The sequence below is a fragment of the Ambystoma mexicanum genome, chromosome 2p (genome assembly GCF_040938575.1).
Source record: "Ambystoma mexicanum isolate Mex_15411 chromosome 2p, UKY_AmexF1_1, whole genome shotgun sequence".
Taxonomy (NCBI): Eukaryota; Metazoa; Chordata; class Amphibia; order Caudata; family Ambystomatidae; genus Ambystoma; species Ambystoma mexicanum.
In genome coordinates, this window is record NC_090923.1 from 1,122,385,698 (window position 1) to 1,122,406,635 (window position 20,938).

General features: G+C 50.4%; 1 protein-coding gene across 2 annotated transcripts in view; it reads right to left on the reverse strand.

Moving 5' to 3' along the window:
* Positions 1 to 781: 781 nt before the first annotated feature.
* Positions 782 to 20,938, reverse strand: part of STX5 (syntaxin 5) — a 208,855-nt gene continuing 188,698 nt past the window's right edge. For both annotated transcript variants that reach the window (XM_069645161.1, XM_069645162.1), the window contains one exon: positions 782 to 2,976. In XM_069645161.1, the coding sequence (XP_069501262.1) occupies positions 2,817 to 2,976 (160 nt within the window). In that variant the 3' untranslated portion in view covers positions 782 to 2,816. The remainder of the gene's footprint in view (positions 2,977 to 20,938) is intronic.

Consider the following 20,938-nt stretch of genomic DNA (forward strand, 5'->3'; position numbering starts at 1 on the left):
AGAAGGCCGTGGAAGGCCAAGGGAGTGCCCAGAGAGCTTGAAGGGAACTAGCCAACCTGGGCCCTGATAGCTATCGCCTAGATTGTTCCCAGAGGACATCTCAGTTGAGCAGGCCACCATGAGTAGACAGATAGTTTTTTAGTAGGGGATATCAATCACTAGTACCAATTTTTAGTAAGGTATACCGAACACAAGTACCAGTTCAGGGTCGAGGAACGTCTGAGCTAGGGTGGGCCTACCCATTCCTAGGTTAGAGAGAGGGACGGCCATTAGGCCCTTTGCTGATTAAAACATGAAAAGGCTTGAACCTTATCTGGGAGTTGGTGTGTTCTTGAGGCCATCTGTGGCCATGCTCTTCCTCAGTTTTGCGGTACCCTACAAACATACCCATATCACCAACTTCCAAAGGCTCCTCAATATGGCTGCCCAGCAGAATCTCTGACACACGCACACGGTCCGGGTCTGTGGATCAGTGGACTAATGCATCCACTACAGAGGCCTGTGTCAGGTCCACTTAGCCCTTCCTCCTTTCAAGGTTGATAAAATGAGTACAATTAAGTTGGGAACAATAAACATCTGTTATTAGTGCCAAGATCCCCCTTTGGGGGTGAACATGCACTTTACAAATACGCCTGTTATGTTACACACACAACACCCCACTCCACCCATACTTTTTCAACACTTACAACCCCCCTCTCTGGCAGAATATCAGTAAAGCTTGCAAATGAGAGGGGAGAATTTGACACAAATATGCAGATTACAGAAAACACCATAAAAAAAGTTGTGCCACAATTTCTTTTTCTTTACTTTTTTGGCAAACAGTACGATTATACAAATCACTACTGATCGATCGCACTGGGCTATTTACAGTTTGTACAGGGGACAATGTGGCCGGTGAGAAACAAATGCCAAGTGAAGATTCTCATACAAGGGCCTGCTCACTAGATCAAAACCTTTTGCAGCAATCCCAAGCAAATGAGCTAGCAGTTTCCAAGCACCGGAAGAGATCCAACCACAAGGTACCGCCACCAGGACGGGTGAATCTTGCAATAGTGGCAAAAAGACCACATGGAAGGTTCTCCTGAAAAGGATAGGGTGCCTAGGATTGCAAATGATGCTCTGGAATATGGGTAAAGCTCTGAGTCTTGCTCCAGCAAAGTTGATGCTGTATGTATACTTGGAGCAGCATGTAAGAGCTCATGTCACATCCCCACACATATCTGCTACATTCTGCCTTTTAGTATCAAAAACATGAAAATGGTCTAACAAGGTTGAACTCATCTTGTAACATGCCTCTGCAACTCCTCCAGAAGAACTATAAGCTTCAACTCCAAGACCAGAGGGCATATTACATTCTACATTTGGGGCTCTGTGGTGGATGACTATTGCCACATGTTCAGTAATACCTGGAATGTTAGATACTTGGTAATTACCACCTGCAAGAACTGCAGCACTGCCACTGCCCACATGTCCTTCACCTGAGCCCTCCAGATAACTAGAGGAAATGGGCTGTTTAACCAACCAACCAACCACACCTTAGATCAGGGAATTCCAAGTTGAACCAGTGTGAGTAGGCCTCATCCTTACAGGTGGACAACCAACTACTCTATTCACGCAATATCCCCAAGAAGCTAGGTAAGGGAAAGGGACTTGACAAGGAAGTGAAAATGAAACGCAGCAGCAGTTATCTATGTAGGTGTGAGTCAAGGGATCTTGGGCTGATGGAGAAACAAACATGAACCAATAGTGCCATTTCATTTAAAATCTGAGACAACTGGAAAGGTTTCAAAGGCACTACATAGAGTGAGGGAAGTCTGCTGTCATGTGGGGATGAAGATGGCAAGAAGGGTGAGGAGTGATAGAGTTAAAGTCTGGAATGAGAGACTCCAGTCATTACAGACCCTCTGAGGGTCATGGAGGTGGAGAGGGGAGGACGACAAATGTGCATTTAGAAGTACTGGATTATTATCAGAAATAACTTAATGGAAAATAAATGTTTATTAGTTAGATAAAAAAAATGAGATTTAAATATGATTCTGAAGCACCCGCATCCTTCCATTCTTCTGTTAAAGGGAACTGGGGGGGCTCAACTATACTGAACTTCACCAGAACCTCAAAAATAGAGGTGTGTAGCTGGCTCTAGGTAAAGGGGACAGGGTTTAGCACGAGCCCTTCATTTCATTACACTGTGTGCATCTGTTCCCATGCCTTTGCTGTTCCTCGGGCACCACTTCTCCATGAGGGGATCCTTCTGCTAAACTCTGCACCCACCCTTCAAAGGGTGCAGCACACTATGCATTGCATATGATGAACAATGCACTGTCAATGTCATTAGGCAACAGCGTTGACATGAGTTTCTGCTTCACAGTACAGTGTCTCTAAAACGGCACTCTGGGCGGGTTGCTGAAAGTAGATGGTTAGATGGAGAAGGCTCTCAGCTGGCTCATGGAATGACTGTTGCCAGTAAAGGTCCCAATCTGTGGACATCACGTCTCCCAAAATGTGCCTGGAGTCTGCTACGTGGAGACGTTTGCCCTGCACAGCCCTCAACACCAGTCTGAGTCACTGTATTTGCTGTTTCTTTGTGCATTCCAGGCCATCAAAAGGCGGTACAGGCTCACCGCCACTTGAGAGGTCACTCCAAAGCGCACCACTTTCTTAAGTTCATCTGACAAGACCTCCCAGCTGGAAGTGGAGGGACAGGAAGATGGTGGGTCAGAGAGCCAATCCTGTGGTCAGACAGAGTTCAAATGGGAACTGGCAGAATCTTTCTTTAGAAAGACAGTTATGGGGGAGAGGCCACCGGACATTGGACCTCATGCCAGAAAAACCACAAAGATGACAAAGAAGACGATGAGGATGAGGAAGATTTTGATCATCAGCCAGCGGTTGGAGGTGACCGACTGAAAGTATTTGAGGATCTCTGAGTGCGCACCCTCCACGTTGAGCTGTGTGTCCTCCACGTTGGCATCAATCCTACAGGAAAAGAGAAGCACATTGGTTATGAAAAGAGCCAGTGGCAAGGGGGCATTTTAAGGCACATTAATCACAGAAGAACAAAAAGGCTCAGAAACAGACTGCCTCTTTAGTAAGGTCTCTTAATACTTAACCAATAAGCTCCCAAGCTGGGGGGGCAGTATGGCTGCAGGTAATGCCACAGGGGCCATAGTTACAGGCCCTGGGGAATTACCTGAAGCAGTAATGCCCCCTCTCCCTCATCAAGGGACCTATTGCTATTAGTATCCCAGCCCGTAAGACCGAGACAAATAGTGACTTTTTTTTAAAGATGCGTGATGCCTTTAGAGTTGCGCAACTGAAAAAAAAGAAAAAATATGGCCTAATCCCTTCTCCCTTTCAAGGGCACCAGGGCAGTCTTTAAAAAGTGATTAAAAAAGTAACCAATGAGGCCGTCGGGGAATGGGGAGAAGGGACTATGCAGTCCCTTCTCCCTTTCCATGGCGGCCATTGGAACATTGAACGGGACTGGGAGGGAGGCTTTGTCGTGCAGGTATGGACTCAGCGAGGGCCAATGGGCTCATTGTCCCTCGTCGGGTACTAATTATTCTGAGGTCACATCTTGCAAGCTGCAGGAGTCGAGATGCTTTGTGTACGCGCATATATACACACACTTCTTTGCCCAACATAATCCATATTGGATTCATTTTTTTTAATGTGTAACCAGTGCTATTACCATATATTTATATACTGTTTTGTACTGTTGATGTCTCTCCCTCCTTTTAACATTCAGATTATACGGTTTTATGTGTACCTTTTAAACCAAGACTCATTTCATACCCATTTTCAACAGTTCTACTTTTTACATGTCAGTTTTCTTTTTGCCAAAGTCCTGTCAGTGACAAGACTTTAGAAAGGCCACCTTGGATGAACAGGGGGACACCCCTTAGGTTCAGCCTGAGCTACCTAAAGGTTTGGTAGCAATGGCTGAGCAGCCAGGCTTAGTCTAGGAGGGATGAGGGCTGTAGTGAGGCATACACTTAGTCCAAGGAAAATCTTACATACTAGAGGTAATATAAGACATAGGCATTCATTTATATACACTAAGGCTTGTAGCATTCAACTAAGGTAAGTACTATTACACAATAATATAATAGGCGATGAGTTGCAATATTCAGAGTTACAGACTTCAGATAAGCAATAAAGGGAACAAATCACATAATCAAACCTCCTGACAAATACATGCAAACTTATAGACACTTTGATAACTTTTTATAACTTTAGCTTAGCCTATCTTATAAAGTCCAACCCTGTTTTAGGCGAGTCTCACAAAGTCAGAAGGGTCACTGGGGCACCAGTGACCAAGGACTGCGGAAGACAAGGCAAGACATCAGAGTTCAGGGATCAAAGAAGCAGAATCCAGCAGAAAACCTTTCAATTTTGCAGGTTGGTAACAGTCAAGTTTGGTTTGGCAAGGTAATTAACAGTTTCCCTAGTCGGATTGTCCCAAGGGCAAGTGTCCAAAGGCAAGGTAGAGCACAATGGGTTGTCCACCCAAAGTAGCCTAAGATAGGGCCTGGAAGGGTGCAGGGATTAGCTGAATGCAGTCCCCAGGAACAAAGTAACAACGCAGCAAGCCCCAGGTAATTACCTAGGAGCGCAACCCCAAGGTGAGGCAACAGCAGACCCTGGGTATGGGTTTCTTGGTGGCTGAAGAAGGAACTTAGGAGGAATCAGACGGTTGCAATGTTGCAGTGGGATACCCAGCAGAGGATCTTCGTAGTACTGGCTTGTCGCCTGGCAGACTTCTCTCCAATTTTCAGTCCTCCACTGAGCTGAGGGGACTTCAAAGAGCGGGAAAGAGTCACTGCAGGCCCAGAAGGATGCCCACAATGTTTCAGCTGAACCCACACTTAACAAGACGATGCACTGCAATATGGCCCAGATCCCAGGGGATTGGGAGATTGCAAGTCCAGGAAATCACAGTTCTTTGAGGGACGGAACACAATTCAGGTGGTCTTGAGACTGGTTAGGGCCACCAGTCCACCGGAGGACATCGTCTTCAAGAGATCTTCCATGTCGCTCGGAATTTGGGATCGGGCCAGCAGCGGTCCCTCAACAGCTCTGGCCATCACTTGAAAGTTGCTGGGCAAGTTCTTCTACAAATTCCTCTTTGGATCTTCAGTCCAGTGGTTGCCTCAGAGTTTCTGTTCCAGGACCCTTGCCTTTTATGCAGGAAAATTGGCTGAGCACACCAATCACCAGGTGTTGGGCAAAGTTTGTATGCAGTACCCTCTGGGAACACTACACACAACTATGACTACAGGTGTAAGCAAACCAACCTTTGGTATAAGTTTGTACTACACAGTTTTGGTAGCGTGTTGAGCAGCCAGGCTTATCTCAAGAGGGGGAAATGTGAGCTGTAGTCCAGTTAACAAAGATTCCTAGTTACAGGTATTCAAATAGACTCTTACACTCAAGGTTTCTTATATAACAATTAATGTATTTATCAGTTCAATTATAAAACAGTCATTAGAAGGAGGCAATCATATAGTAACACACAAATATACTTCAATACTGCACACTTTTTAAAAAGTAAGCAAAAGGCAAAGGTTATTAGAACATGAAAGAATACAATTATTCTTAGACAGTGCAAATACTTTGAGTTCACCAGAAGAGTCAATTCAATTCAATAGGCGAGGCCAAAGTCAATGGGCTAAAGTCTTGGATAGGATGAAGCAGTTCTGGTAGTTAAACGAAAAGGTCTCTGCACCAGTTCTTAGAAGTAGTTTGTAAAAAGAATCATATGTTGGGTAACAAGCTGATTAGGCATGTGAGTTGCAAAAGTTTCAAGCACTTCCACAGTGAGAGGTAAGTTTTCTCCGTCTTGTTTTACAGTACCTTCAAATTAAGTCAAATGAAGAAAAAGATGCAGCTGATGACTTCTGTTCCTGGCAGTTCCTGCAGATCTAGCTGTTCCTGGGCCTCAGTCGTGGGGACAAGAGGGAGGACATCGGGGGACTCCTGCACTGCAGTGGGACTGGTCAAAGCTCGCAACTGACAAACTTCAAGTTCAGTGGCTGTTTTCGCATTTCAGCTACCGCACTGGTAACACCGCTGGTCCTGGCCGTCAAGGTGGACTGTCCTTGCTTCAGAGGTCCCACACTCAGCTGAGGGGGGTCAGGCTCGGCCGGTCCGTCGTGGGAGTCCAGAGGATCTTCCAAACGCTTTTGCCCAGCTTACAAGTAACGCACACAATCTGGTGTCCCTCTGCCCGGCTCTACGATTTCCTGCAGCACTCTGAGGAAATGCAACCAGCTCCAAGATAGGTGGCCAGGTGGCTTACTTGGTAGTTGATTGGTCCTAGCAACTCAAAAGGGAGACGTTGTCCTTTGCAGGGCTTCTCCGTCGATGCGAACTTGGCGATTCGGACCGGCAGCAGGGCTTCACCGGGCAAACCAACGGTCCAGGAGTTGCAGCAGCCATCCTCTTCAAGCTCTTCTTCGGTTCCTTCGTTCCAGTGGTCGACTCTGCCTTCCAAGCCAATAGACTCACCTTTTTATTCAGCCTAGCAGCCACTAACCCAGCAGGGTGGCTGTCCTTGCCGGACAGTCAGCTAGCCAATCATCACAGAGTGCATTTGGGTCTCCTAGGAGGCTAAACACCGTGAGTTTCGGGCACCTCCCACACTCCCTGCCTACCCCAGACACTCTGGAGCCAGAGGCGGTCTTCACTCCTGAAGCCCACCAAATGAACAAAGAGACCAAACCTGGTTTGCCGCGCAGAGAAAAACTCTAGAAGGACCTTTCCACAAAGGGTGACCACAAAGGGTGACCTTTGACTGTTAAATGAGTAACTAGACATAGGGGATACTAAGTAATCACTCTATTGTAAGATGGGGTGTGCTGGGTCTAGAAATTTACAGGGCTAAGTCAAGTCAATTTCACTCCACTGTTCTGGGAAATAGTATTTGATCCCAGGGAAGGTATTTAAACCTTGGGAAATCGGAAAGACTTCCCTGTGTCACTGCACTGAAGGAGCTTTGTGACAATTGTAAAATATGATGCCTATGGAGTTGGTTAGACTCCATAACCAAAGAAAACACATGGGTAAAACACATCAAAATACATGAGAGAGTCCTCAAAATCCAGCAAAGTTGCTGTGGGTTTCTAAGGTGAAGGGAATTAGGGAGAATTCTCAAAAATGTGCTAACACCAGGCATGCATTCATTCAAACTTGGGGGGTGGCTGCCAAATGGAGAGAGCCAGCCTCCCAGTACAAACTGGCTCCAGGCAGGGACAATGCAGGACAAAGAACAGGGGAGTTTTGGTTACCTCCCCCACTTACTGTCCTTTCAGGCACACAGAGTCTCCAAGGGAAGCCTGACAAAGACCAAAGACCCATCAAGACCTCCCCCACCCAGGGAGGCAGAAGAAGCCTCAAGTAAGAAATAGTCATCGAGAACAGGGCTTAAAAAGTACAGCCACTATTATATTATAGACATATGGCGACCCTTGTGTCTCCTCACTGCAGCTGCGAAGGCAGCCTGTGACAAAAGTCCCAAAAAAGTCATGCAAAAGGTATACTGCCACCAGCCTGTCAGATGAACTTGTAACAGTCACTGAAGGTTACTGGAAAAGTGAGAAAAGGGAGACATTGTTTCCCCTCAGCACTCCACATAAGGTGGGGTGTGCTGATCTTCTAAAATAAACTACAGGTGGGACACCCCCCCGACCTGGTAATGTGTTAACACATGTATAATGATATGCTATGATATGGCATTTGTAACGCGCCTATACACGTGTTTCAAGGCGCGACGAGGCAGGGAGGGGGTAACAGGGGGAGGACAGACAACGATCCTACTAGGCCAGGTGTCATTCAGACCGCGCAAGTGCAGGGGTAGGGGGAAGGGAAAAGTGCAGTACAAGGTAAGTAGAATAGAAATAAATAGATAAATAAATAAATAGGGCCAGCTGGTGGCAAGTGCAAGGTAAGTGCAGACAAGTGCTGGGAAGGGGGGGCTGTAGGGATACAGAGACAGTCCCGCAGTGCAGGGGTTGCCAGGGAGACAGTGCAAGTGGAGAGTGGCTGGGCCCAGGACCGAGGTCGGTGAGAGTGGCCAAGTTTCAGATTCAGTGCAGAATTTAGTGAAGAATTTAGCAGGGGAGAGGGAGAGAGAAAGCAGAAGCAAAGAGGAAGGTTTTGAGGTGCTTCCGGAACCGGAGATGGTTCTCCTCAAGTTTCAGGGAGGCAGGAAGGCTGTTCCAGAGGGAGGCTCCTGCCGCGGAGAGAGATCTACCCCCAGCTCGTTGCTTCGAGAAGCGGCTGACCCTGAGGGAGTTGGAGACGGATGAGCGAAGGGCTCGGGAAGGAAGATATTTAGGAAGAGAGAGTTGCAGGTATTTAGGCCCCAGGCCCCAGAAGGCCTTGTGGACACTGCAGAGGGTTTTGAACTTAATCCTCGCAGCCACTGGGAGCCAGTGTAGAGATTTCAGTCCTGGAGAGATACGGTGCCTGGGCTTGAGGCCAAGGACAAGTCTCGCAGTTCTGTTCTGGATGAGTTGCAGAGGACGGAGAGTGGAGGCAGGCAGATTAAGATAGAGACTGTTACAGTAGTCCAGCTTCGAGAGAACCAGGGCTCGGGAGACAGTGAGCTTCTGGGGGAAGGAGAGGAAGGGAAGAATACCTCTAAGGAGGTGCAGCTGGTAGTGTGACTTCTTAGAGACATCAGATATATGAGGAGAGAAGGAGAGTGTGGAGTCAAAGATGACCCCGAGGTTTTTTGCCTTGCAGGTAGGAGCAGGAAGAGGCCCACGAGAGGCTGGCCAGAGAGCTGCAGGGAAGGAGGGAGTGGGTGTGCCGATGAGTAGAATCTCAGTCTTACTAGCATTAAGGCGGAGGCCGTTGGCAGCACACCATTCCTGGATAGCAGACAGACAGTCAGAGATGAGGGCAGGAGAAGAGGAGGCCGAGGGTAGCCTGAAAATGAGCTGGGTATCGTCCGCATAGCACTGAAAGTTGGGGCAGAGAGCGGCGATGCGGTGGGCAAGAAGTGCCGGATACTGGTTGAAAAGCCAGGGAGAGAGATTAGATCCCTGGGGAACACCACAGGTGGAGAAAAAGATGTCAGAGAGGAAGGACCCAAGTTGGACCTGGGAGGGTCGATTGGAAAGGAAAGAGGTCAGCCACGCCAGAGCCTGACCAGTGATACCCAGGTTATCGCGGAGACGGTTGAGCAGGATGGCATGGTTGACAGTGTCAAAGGCAGAAGAGAGATCGAGCAGAATGAGAACACACGGAGTGTTGGAGTCGAGGTTCAAGAGCAGGTCATCACGGATGTTCAGGAGAGCAGTTTCCGTGCTTCTGGCCGCTCTGAAGCCGGATTGGTGGTCATGAAGACTACCAACAGCTTCAGCATGGAGGTTAAGCTGGGAGATGGCCAGTTTCTCCAGGAGCTTGCCCAGGAAGGGAGTGATGGAGATTGGGCGATAGTTGGCCGGGCAGGAGGGGTCGGCAGAGGGTTTCCTAAGAAGAGGGTGCACAAGGGAGTGCTTGAGGGGGGATGGGAAGACTCCAGGGGCAAAGGAGAGGTTGCAAAAGTCAGCCAGGGCAGGAGCCAGGGAGTCGATGTGGTCCTTGATAGTTTTGGAGGAACATGGGTGAACCTGTTTAGACGAGACTTTCATAGATCGGACTTGTCTGGAAACTTCGTCAGCAGAGAAAAGGGGAAAGGCAGAGAAGGAGGGAGGAGGGGTGGCTGCAGAAGGGCCGGAGGAAGAGCAGGGAAGCGAGGGAGGGAGGTGATAGGAGGAGAGTGAGGACAGGATGTCCTGAGTTTTAGAGATGAAGTGAGAGGCCAGTGCAGTACAGAGGGCCTGGGAGGGGACAGGAGAGGTAGAGACTGCAGCAGGGGTGGCAAGCTCCTTGCAGATTTTAAAGAGTTCGGCCGAATTGTTAGATGCCGCAGAGATGCGGGCTTGGATAAGGGCTCTCTTCTTGGTGAGAACGGAGAGACGGTATTGCCTTTGGAGCAGGCGGCAGGCCAGTTTGTCAGAGGATGAACAAGAAGCACGCCATTTCCTCTCTGCCACCCTGCACTTGCGTTTTATAATAAAAAGGGGAGCTCAAGGAACTCCCATCAACACTGCACAGAAAGCGATGTGTGCTGCAATAATACAATGTAGATGCCAGAAAATATGGAGGAAAGCATATCTCCATTAACAAGTACCAAAAGGAGATACAGAGGGTTGCCATGGTTGGAGTAAAAGAATGAGATTGTGGAAAAAGGTTCCCCCTCACTCGGGAGAATTTGTCAAAAAAATCTAATAGTCCTGCAAACATGATAGGGGACTCACAAAGTGGGAAAAATGTCACTCAAGAAGGAACATCTACTTAACAGTACATGTGCAAGATTTATCGGTGAACCAATTCGCAATAAATAGAATGACTGCATATGAAAGGAATAACCAGCTTGAAAGTATGATTCATCACAATGTCCATGCTCTCTAGATTTCATTTAAGTATTTCACAGAGCAAAGGAGGTTTTAGACGTTAATGGTGCACTGTACAAACACAGAATAAACAGTACCAAAACTACCTAAATGAAACTGGCCTGACATAAAAAAACAAAATGACTCTTAACACAGGCACGGTCGCCACCCAAACAGCTATACAAGACAGCATTATCCCACCAAGTGTGAAAAATTGGCTACAATTAACCACAATCAGACTACACACAAGATATATCGAGTGTTGCTACAGGAGCAGCCAACCATGCACCAAGCCACCTGAAATTCACCACAAAAGTTGAAACTGGGCATCTGATTTACTGCCTGCGATCTTTGAAACCTAGACCTCTCACACATTTAAAGATCCCACATTTCTAAGGGTATCTTGTCACGGTAAACCACTAATAGAAACCTAGGTGGATACCACTACTGGTTACCATCTTTCAATCCTAGGCCTCTACCGTCACCAAGATCATCCAGCGATCACTGAAAGCTAGTAAGGAACAAGTTACTTACCTGTAACTGTTGTTCTCCAGCATGGGTCTGGCATGGATTCACATGCTCATGAATATTCCCCGTCGTCAGGCTGGGAATCCTCGGTAAAGAAAAAACCAGTATCAGTTTCGTTTCTGATCTGTCTTTCGTAGTAGTAACCAATCACTGATCTCTGCGTCATACTGACCACAGCCAATGACTGCCCTTTACCCAAGCCCCGCCTCTGGCAGCCATCTTCAGATTTGGAAGCACGTGAAGTGGCAGTATGACCAAGTGAAGAGCCGCAGAGGGGTAGGCGGGAGGGTTCGCATGTGAATCCATGCCAGACCCATGCTGGAGAACAACAGTTACAGGTAAGTAACTTGTTCCTTCTCCAGCATGGGGTCTGGCATGGATTCACATGCTCATGAATAAAGAATACATAGCAGTACACACATGCACAACCACGGGAGGTGGCAAAGGCTCAACATTAAGCATTACATCAAACTCAACATTAAGCATCTTACCTCCTCACCAGGCTCACCTCAGGCGAACAGGTTGCGCAGCACTGCTTGGCCGACCCTGGACTCCTCCCTGGAATCCCGATCGACGCAGTAGAATTTCGTGAAGGTGTGCGTCGACCTCCACGTAGCAGCCCTGCATATGTCCAGCAGGGGCACACCAGAAAGGAACGCCGTGGTAGCTGCGATCGCTCTGGTGGAATGGGCTCTCGGACGGCCAGGCAGCGGTCGGTTTGCCAACCGATGACAGTACATGATACAGCCGGAGAGCCATCTGGAAATGGAAGCCTTCCCCTGATTGACAGGTCCAAAATTCACAAAGAGTTGTGACGTCTTCCGAAAACACTTCGGGCGGTCCACGTAGAACTTCAGCGCTCTAGCCACATCCAGTGAGTGCAAAGTCCTCTCAGCCGGCGACAAAGGCGACGGGAAGAACACAGGCAACACCAAGGGTTCGTTGAGGTGGAAGTCCGACGGCACCTTGGGCATGAAGGAGGGGTGCGTCCTGAGCACTACCCTTGTGTCGTCAAAAGTCAAGTACGGGGCCTTGCAGGAAAGGGCCTGGATCTCTCCCACCCGTCGTGCGGAGGTGATGGCCACAAGAAACGCTGTTTTCCACGACAGAAACTTCAACGGGGCCGAGTGCAGAGGCTCGAACGGAGGTCCATGAGCTTGGTCAGCACCATGTTGAGCTCCCACGCCGGGGCCGGAGCCTTCACCGGCGGGAACGATCTGAACAGTCCCTTCATGAACTCTTTCACCAGACGATGAGACCACAAGGACGTCCGCCCCGTGGTTCTGGTGTATCAGGAGATCACAGCAAGATGAATCTTGATGGACGGGTGTGCCAGTCCAGCTTTGGCCAGCGTCAGCAGGTACGGCAGTACTTGGGGAGCCGTAATCCGTAGAGGGTTAATCTTCTGTGCGTGGCACCAGACAGAGAACCTCTTCCATTTGTGTCCGTAGCATTTAAGAGTCGAGGACGCCCTGGCCTTTGCAAGAACCTCTCTGCAGTCGGCCGGTATGTCGTATCCTCCAAACTCTAGCGCTGCAGGAGCCAGGCCTGCAAGTTCAGCGATTTCGGGTCGTGGTGGAGGATGGCGCCTCCGTCCCTGGAGAGCAGATCCGCGTCCACCGGCAGCTTGATTGACGGGGACGCTGACAAGTCCAGAAGGTCCGGGAACCATATCTGCCTCGGCCACGCAGGTGCGACGAGGATCATCCTGCACCGTGACCTCTTGAGCTGGTTGATGAGCCGGATTAGCAGTGGCAATGGAGGGAACGCGTAAAGGAACAGGCCCTCCCAGGGGAACGAGAAAGCATCGCCCATGCTCCTCGCCTGGGGAAACCTGCTGGCGAACCTCCGTCACTTGGAGTTCGTCGCCGTCGCGAACAGGTCGATCTGGGGTGTGCCCCACCGTCGGAAGAGGCGATCCACTAGATCCTGCCGTAGTTCCCACTCGTGGTACGAGCGCAGCTCCCTGCCGAGTGAGTCGGCGATGGTGTTTTTTATCCCTGCCAGATGAAACGGCACCAGAAACATCCTTTGGGCGACGGCCCAATGCCACAGGTCCTGCGCCTCCTTGGACAGTGCTGGGGACCTGGTTCCGCCCTGTTTCCTGATGTAAAACATGGTGGTGGTGTTGTCGGTGAAGATCCTCACCACCTTGCCCTTGAGGGACGGAAGGAAGGACCTGAGGGCCCACAACACTGCACGGAGCTCCAGGACGTTGATATGGAGGGACTTCTCCGTCGGGAGCCAAAGGCCTCTCGCGTGCAGATTTTCGGTGTGCGCTCCCCACCCTTCCAGGGAAGCATCCGTGGTCACTGTCTCCTGGTGGACTGGGGTCTGGAAGTCCATGCCCGCCGTCAGATGCGCGCGGGTGCCCCACCACCGGATCGCTCGTCGGAAACTCTCGTCGAGTGTGATCCTTTCCTCGAAGCTGCCCGTTGTTTGGATCCAGCGCGCGTCCAGGAACTCCTGCAACGGGCGCATCCGGAGCCTGCACAGGGGAATGAGGTAGATGCAAGAAGACATCATTCCGAGGAGGGACTTGATGGACCTCACCCTGGCCGCGTCGGCCACCAACATCCGCTGTACCTTGCCCAGGATGGCCCTGGTCCTTTCCTCCGACGGGGAGGCCAGAAGGGACACTGTGTCGAGCCTCGCTCCCAGAAACAGTGCGTCTTGCGCGGGTACCAGGTGGGACTTGGCGTAGTTCACGGAGAATCCCAGGTCCGTGAGAAGTTGGACGGTCCTTGCCGTGTGCTCCACGGCGAGCTCCCTCGTCTTGGCTCGGATGAGCCAGTCGTCCAGGTAGGGGTAGACGTGGATCCCCTCTCGGCGCAGCTGCGCCGCCACTGGTGCAAGGCACTTGGTGAATACCCTGGGTGCCGACCGTAGTCCGAAGGGAAGGGCTCTGAACTGGTAGGGACGCCCTTGGACCACGAACCTGAGAAATTTTCGGTGCCCCTTTAGGATGGGAATATGGAAGTAGGCATCCTCCAAATCCAACGACGACAGGAAGTCGCCCTCCTCCAGCTGACCCAGGACGTGCTGGAGGGTGACCATCCGGAACTTCTGTGCCTTGATGAACTTGTTCAGTCGTCGTAGGTCTAGGATGGGGCGCCATCCTCCCGTCTTCTTCTTCACGAGGAAGTATCTCGAGTAAACTCCGGAGCCCCGAAGCCTCTTTGGGACGAGCTCAATGGCGCCCTTCCTGAGCATCGCCTTTACCTCCAGGAGAAGCTGGGGGACGTGAAGTTCTTTTCTGGCCACAGGGGGGACGCGCGGGCACCTTCTTTGAAACTCGAGCGCGTGGCCCCGGGCTAGGGCGTCCAGCACCCAACGGTCGGTGGAGATGGACTCCCACACGCTGACGAAGCTCGCCAGCCGGCCTCCCACCGGGGTGCTTCGGTGGGGGCCCGACCCCACGGCCGGTTCAATCCTGCTTCGACAAGGCTTTGCCGCCTTGACCTCCTTGGCGACGACGGCGGGGTCCACCAGACTTGCCTCGTCCCCTGTAGGCCTCCTGAGACGACGAGCGGGCTACTTGACGGTAGGTGGAGAAACCGCCGCCGGAACCTTTGGAGGCGCCCTTGCCTCCGCTGCTCCGAAAGGGCGGCCGCCGTTGCTGCAGAACCCCGAGAGCCCGGGCCGTCTCCGTGTCCGCTTTAATGGCTTGAAGGGAATCGTCCACTGTTTTCCTAAACAGGTTGTTCCCATCGAACGGCATGTCCAGGACTCTGGTCTGTACGTCTTGAGGGAAGTCCGTAGCCTTAAGCCATCCACGCCGCCTGAGGCACACGCCGTTGCCCAACTGGCGAAATCCAGTGTCGGCGATGTCCGTCGCAATAGTGATGGCGTGGTCCGACGCCACCTCACCTTCCTGCAGGATCTCCAGGGCATCCGCCCTCTTGTCGTCCGGTAGGAAGTCCAGCAGGGGAGCCAGTTTGTACCATAGCTCCCTGTCGTAGCGGGCCACGATAGCCAAGGCGTTGACCGCCTTAATCGTCGTCGCTGCAGACGAGATGACCCTGCGTCCCATAGTGTCCAATTTCTTTCCCTCGCCGTCCGGCGGGGAAGTCGACGTGGAGGCCGCACCCCCCCCCGCTTTCTTCCTGGCCGCCGCGGAGACGACGGAGTCCGGGGTAGGCTGTGCCCAGAGGCACCGGGGGGCCGCGTCCGGGACCCGGTACTTCTTCTCGTACCGGTCTCTTCTAGCCAGCGTCATGGAAGGGTTCTTGAGGAGGGCGAGGCCCTCATCCCAAATATCGTCCAGTAGAGGCACCGCGAGGACCGTCTTCCTCTTGGCCTCGTGCCGTTGATAAAGGAAGCCTTCCTTTTTCTTCTCCTCAGGGCAGAGTTGGAAAAGCTCGGATGCCCTGGCGATCATGGAGTGGAACGATCCAATCTCGTCGGGCGGGGAAGCCCTGGTGGGAGGTGACGACGGCAGATCCTCGTCGTATACCTCGTCGTCCGTACCCGTCGCGGCCGTGTCAGTCCCCGTATCATCCCCTCGGGTCGTGGACGGGGAGGAGGGCTGGACGGGGCGCGACGGCTGAAAAGGAGGTGGAGGGTGAATCCTTCTTTTCTTGGGGGGAGGACCGCCAGAAGGTCCCGGTTCTGGGTCCCCCGACGGGAGTGGTTCCTCCGCTGGCAACAGTAGTCTCGTCCTTATCTCTGAGCAGAAGGACTGTATAGCCAACAAAATGGCCGCCGAGTTGTCTTGCGGCGCTGGCAGAGGGGAATCCGACGGGCGGTCAGGGGCCCCGTCGGCACCCTCGACGATGTCGTCACCTGCTTCGGGATCCATCCCGACGGGCTGGTCTTCTTCCACGCCGAGGCCGTGGCTTAAGACCTCGATCAGCTCTTCCTCAGAAGTTGAGGCCGAATCCACGACGACCTCCTGCCCCCCCTTTTTCTTCTCCGCCGGAGGTTTCACGGGGGTCCTGTCGATGGGCATAAAAGAGGACTCCCTCCGAGGTGGCAGGGAGACTCTGAGCCCCGAGGTCGCCACCACTGGTGTAGCCTCCACAGGCTGAGCCAGGGCCGCCGCGACTGTCTCGATAGAGGCCTTGGCTGGATGGATTAAGGCTTTCACCACCTTAGGTGCGCTCACCGCCTTCTCCTTGAGGGGGGGACACTGCCTCGCTCCCCCTCCGATGGGGCCTTCGAGCTCGACCGGGGCCTCTCCAGGAGCTTCGCCGGGTGCTCGGCCTTCCTCTTACCCGACCCAGAGCGTTGGCTCGTGGTTGATGGTGCCGGGGAGGCTGCGCCCTGCCTGGCGCCCGTAGAGCCCGACTGTTCGGCGCTCCCGTTGCCAGCGGACTCGCGGTGCTTGGCCTTGTGTTGGACCCCCGTCGCCGGGGCGTCCTCAAAGGTCTTAGAAGACCGCTCGGATTTCTTCCTCCTCTTCTCGCCGGACGGGCTCTTCCCTTCCAGCCAGTTGGCGAGACGTTGATGGCGGTCCTTCATGGTCCGCTCCGACATGTTGCCGCAAAACGCACAGTCCTTCTCCACGTGCGTCTTGTCCTCATGTAGGCAGTAAAGACAAAAGGAGTGTTCGTCTTCCTTAAAGACATTCTGCAGCTGGCATCCAGGGCAAACCCTGAACAGCTTTCCGGGCGTCGAGCTTCCCTTCTCCTGGGCCATGTCCGAGATGGGCCTGAGAAACTTCTGGAGTCCTCCAAAAGCGTAGCTCGACGAAATCCAGACGAATCCGACACGGGTCCCCGTTGATCGGATGGAGAGTCGGTGGAGCTTGAGGCTCTTTTGACCGAAAAAACGAAGTTTTTGAGAAAAAACGTGAAAAAATAGCACTAACGCTCGAGAGCAATACCACGAGGATCCCAACACATGAATGTGCGGTAAAAATCTGAAGATGGCTGCCAGAGGCGGGGCTTGGGTAGAGGGCAGTCATTGGCTGTGGTCAGTATGACGCAGAGATCAGTGATTGGTTACTACTACGAAAGACAGATCAGAAACGAAACTGATACTGGTTTTTTCTTTACCGAGGATTCCCAGCCTGACGACGGGGAATATTCATGAGCATGTGAATCCATGCCAGACCCCATGCTGGAGAACTATAAACAGATATCTATCCAAGTTAAACAGGAACCCACAGTAGTCATCCCACCCATCAGCGCCATCCCCTCTTATGCTTAGTACCCTGCCTAGACAGCTCACCTTAGATAGTGTCACCCGAAACCAACCTATTAAGCGGCGGACAGACACCATTAAAGGGTCCCCAGCGACCGCAACATAAGAGGATAAAACCGAACACTACCCAAACGCAAGGCCAAACAGGTGGGCTACTGCCCCGGTCAACTCAATACCCACACCAATCCTACTACCAAGGAGACAAAATGCCCCGACGAAGAATTGGACACCGGCAAAGAGAATCGGAACAAGGGTCAATCCCAACGGATCCACACCTTCAACGGTTGCCAATAGAAGCTGCCACAACCACAGATCGCACCCCAGCAAACAATATAACTGACAGAACAACCATCACAAGACAAAAATCATTACACCTTACTCAATACCTAGCTGCAAGCACAGGGCCAAGAACCTTCAAGGCCACTGACATGCCCAGACAAGCTAAGAACCATCTGGAACACCAAAATAAGAGAGGATCTAAGAAAAGAATGTCATGATACCAACACCTTCACTCCATATACCACAAGAACACAAGGGCAATGCCAACAACGAAACAAAATGGAAAAGATGATGAAGCCGAAGAATACAGCAACCCAGTTAACAATCTAACAGAGCTACTCAACGATGAAGCAGCCTCTGCCGAACCCCAAGCAATTGGGGAAAACACCACAAACACCCCAACAGAACACCACAAGGTCAAAACAAGGATCAATAAACAAAGCTAAGCACACCAAAAGAATCCACTGCAACCTAATCAATGCTAGGTCTACGGCCAAACATGCCATCGAAATGTACGACCTCTTGTGCGACGGAGGTATCGACATCCTATTCATAACTGGAACATGGCTAGTGCCAGCCCCTTTTAAGATGGGGCTGGCACTCATGTTTATGCCACCAATGTTATCCTCATGCATTACCTTGTTGCTGCTGCCATTTAAGACAGGGCTGGCCCTCATGTTTATGCCACCAATGTTGACCTCATGCATTACCTTGTTGCTGCCGCCTTTTAAGATGGGGCTGGCGCTCTTGTTTCATGCCACCTATTTTGACCACATGCATTACCCGTTGTCGCCACCCCGTATGAAGGGGCTAAACTTCCGGTTTTACTACTGGATTTGACCACATGCCCTTATGTAACCAATCAAGTATTCTTAACAGCGCCACGATGTCCGAGGACAGCTGTGCGCTCTACAAATGCAAATAAATAAATAAAAATAGATGACAACTACAAAATCTCACTACACTACAAAATCTCACTCAACAACGGTCTGAAAACTTCAAGTGCACCAAAGCAAACATGAAAAACAAAAGAGGTGGAGGACTGGCAATAGCCCACAAGGAACACCTGGAAATTAAACTGCAAGACCCTCTTAACATCGAAAACTGAGAATCTCTAATCCTTCGCCTATCAACAAACCCCAAAACAAACTTCAAATACATACTGGTATGCAGACCACCTGCTTACAATGCGACCTTCATAGACGCTGTCACGGAAGCAATCACCAACCTAGACATCGAGCCGGATCACCTGATCATCCTCGGTGACTTCAACATCTGGTTCAACGAAGAAACCACAAACCTCATTAGCCAACTAAGTGAAAACAATGAAATTACATCAGCTAGTCAAAGGAGCAACACACGCAGCGTGGCATACACTAGACGCAATCTTCGCCAACAAACATCTCATTACCACAGCACCACCAATTCAGATCCTCTGGATCGATCACCTCACCAACCCCTTTGTGATCCTGCTGGCCACACCAGCAATCAAACAACCGGACAATCTACCAACTATCATGAAAGGACCAACAAAAATTGCAACCTAACTGAACTACTGGAAATCAGCAAACCACAAGCAACAACTAAGGACGAAGCTGGCCTGGACATAAAAACAGAACTACTTCACAACTGGATCACCACAACAATAGACAAGGTCTCCAAAGAAAAACATTTTACCCCATAACGCAAACGAGCGACAGCAAAATGGTTTACCCGCTACTCAACGCCATGAAAAGAAAACAAAGAAAGCTTGAACTAGAATGGAGGAATAAAAACGACCGTGCAGAAATTCCAATTCCAACAACAAATCCGCTCATACAAAAAGGAAATCCAAAATGCCAGAAGCCGATACCTCGGCAACAGTATCATCAAAGCACCAAACACCCAAAAAGAACCTTTTAAAATCCTAAACAAAATGAAACCCCCGACACCCCAGGTGCAACAACGCTCCGATACCAAATGATGATACTATGCTACGACCTCGCAGACCACTTCAAAAACTAAATCAGCACCATCCAACAAATCATAGAAAGCAGACCATGTAACCCCAGCATGCGACCCACCCATCTTTCTGAGGAATGCCCGAACAAACTCTGAAGCGTGCCCTAAATATCAGCTGAGACATTCGTCAAACTGGTAAACAAAAGCAACAAAACAGGCTCCCCCATGGATCCCTGCCCCCCAGACATATTCAAATCAATCCTCTCACAAGGAACACCCATGGATTACTACATACACCTCTTCAACCACTCAATCTCAACAGGGAAAGTGCCACAATCCTTCAAATCAGCATACATCAAGCCGCTCCTCAAGGACAGCGGGAAATGTGGAGGACCTCTCCAATTACAGATCTATCGCCAACATCCCGTACCCAGCAAAACTACTCGAAACATCCATCTATAGAATAACCCAAAAATTCATTGAATACCACCACCTGCTGGACCAGGCACAAGTAGGTTTCAGACTAATGAGAGGAATGGAAACAGCACTCCTCACAACCTGGGACGATCTAAAGAGGAACGCAGACTCCGAATAAAGCACAGCTCTGACACTTCTAGATCTCTCTGCAGCATTCAACACAGTTAACCACAACATCCTCATCAGGAGATTGGAAGAAATAGGAATCACCGACCTAGCCCTACTACGGATTAAATCTTTCCTAACAAACAGAACAGAAACCATATGGCTCAAACCTTTCAAATCCAATACAAGAGAATCCACCTGTGGAGTAGAACAAGGATCATCCTTCTCTCTGTTATTCAACATTTAACTGACTCAACTAATCAAGATCATTAAAAGACACAGCCTCACATGCTACAACTACGCTGAAGACACACAAATACTCTACAAAATACAAGACACACAAGATGAAAACACAACACTAGAGAGCTGCTTTCATAAAATCTACAGCTGGATGAACTCGAACTACCTCAAACTCAACCCAGACAAAACCGATATAATGATCATCTCCAAAAACGGGGAAACAATCACTACATCCCTTGGTTAACGGAACTTGGTACAGCACCAGCCCCATCAACGATAGTGTAAAACCTGGGAATCTTGATGGACAACGAACTAACTATAAATCCACAGGCAAACGCTCTAATCAACAAATGCTTCTTCCTCCTACATGCAGTAAAAAGGATCCTACCATTCCTCTCATTCCCCCACAAAACGCTCACCATCATCGCTCGCATCATGTCCAGAGTAGACTACGCCAACAGCACATACATAGGAATGCCAGAGCGACTTTAAAAAAAACTCCAATGCATCCAAAATGCTGCGGACAGACTCCTGCTCAAACTACCTCAAAAGACCAGCACTGAAAACGCTACACTGGCTACCAATAAAACAGCGAATAAAGATCAAATCAGTGTGCATAATGCACAGAGCAATTCACGGCCAAGGAACAGAGTTCCTAAAAGACAAAATAAACATCTGCCACCCAGCAAGACCAATCAGATGAAGCAACGACATCTGCATAGAACCAAAACCATACATCAAAAGAAAATTTGGAGGATTCGCATTCCTTAACCTTG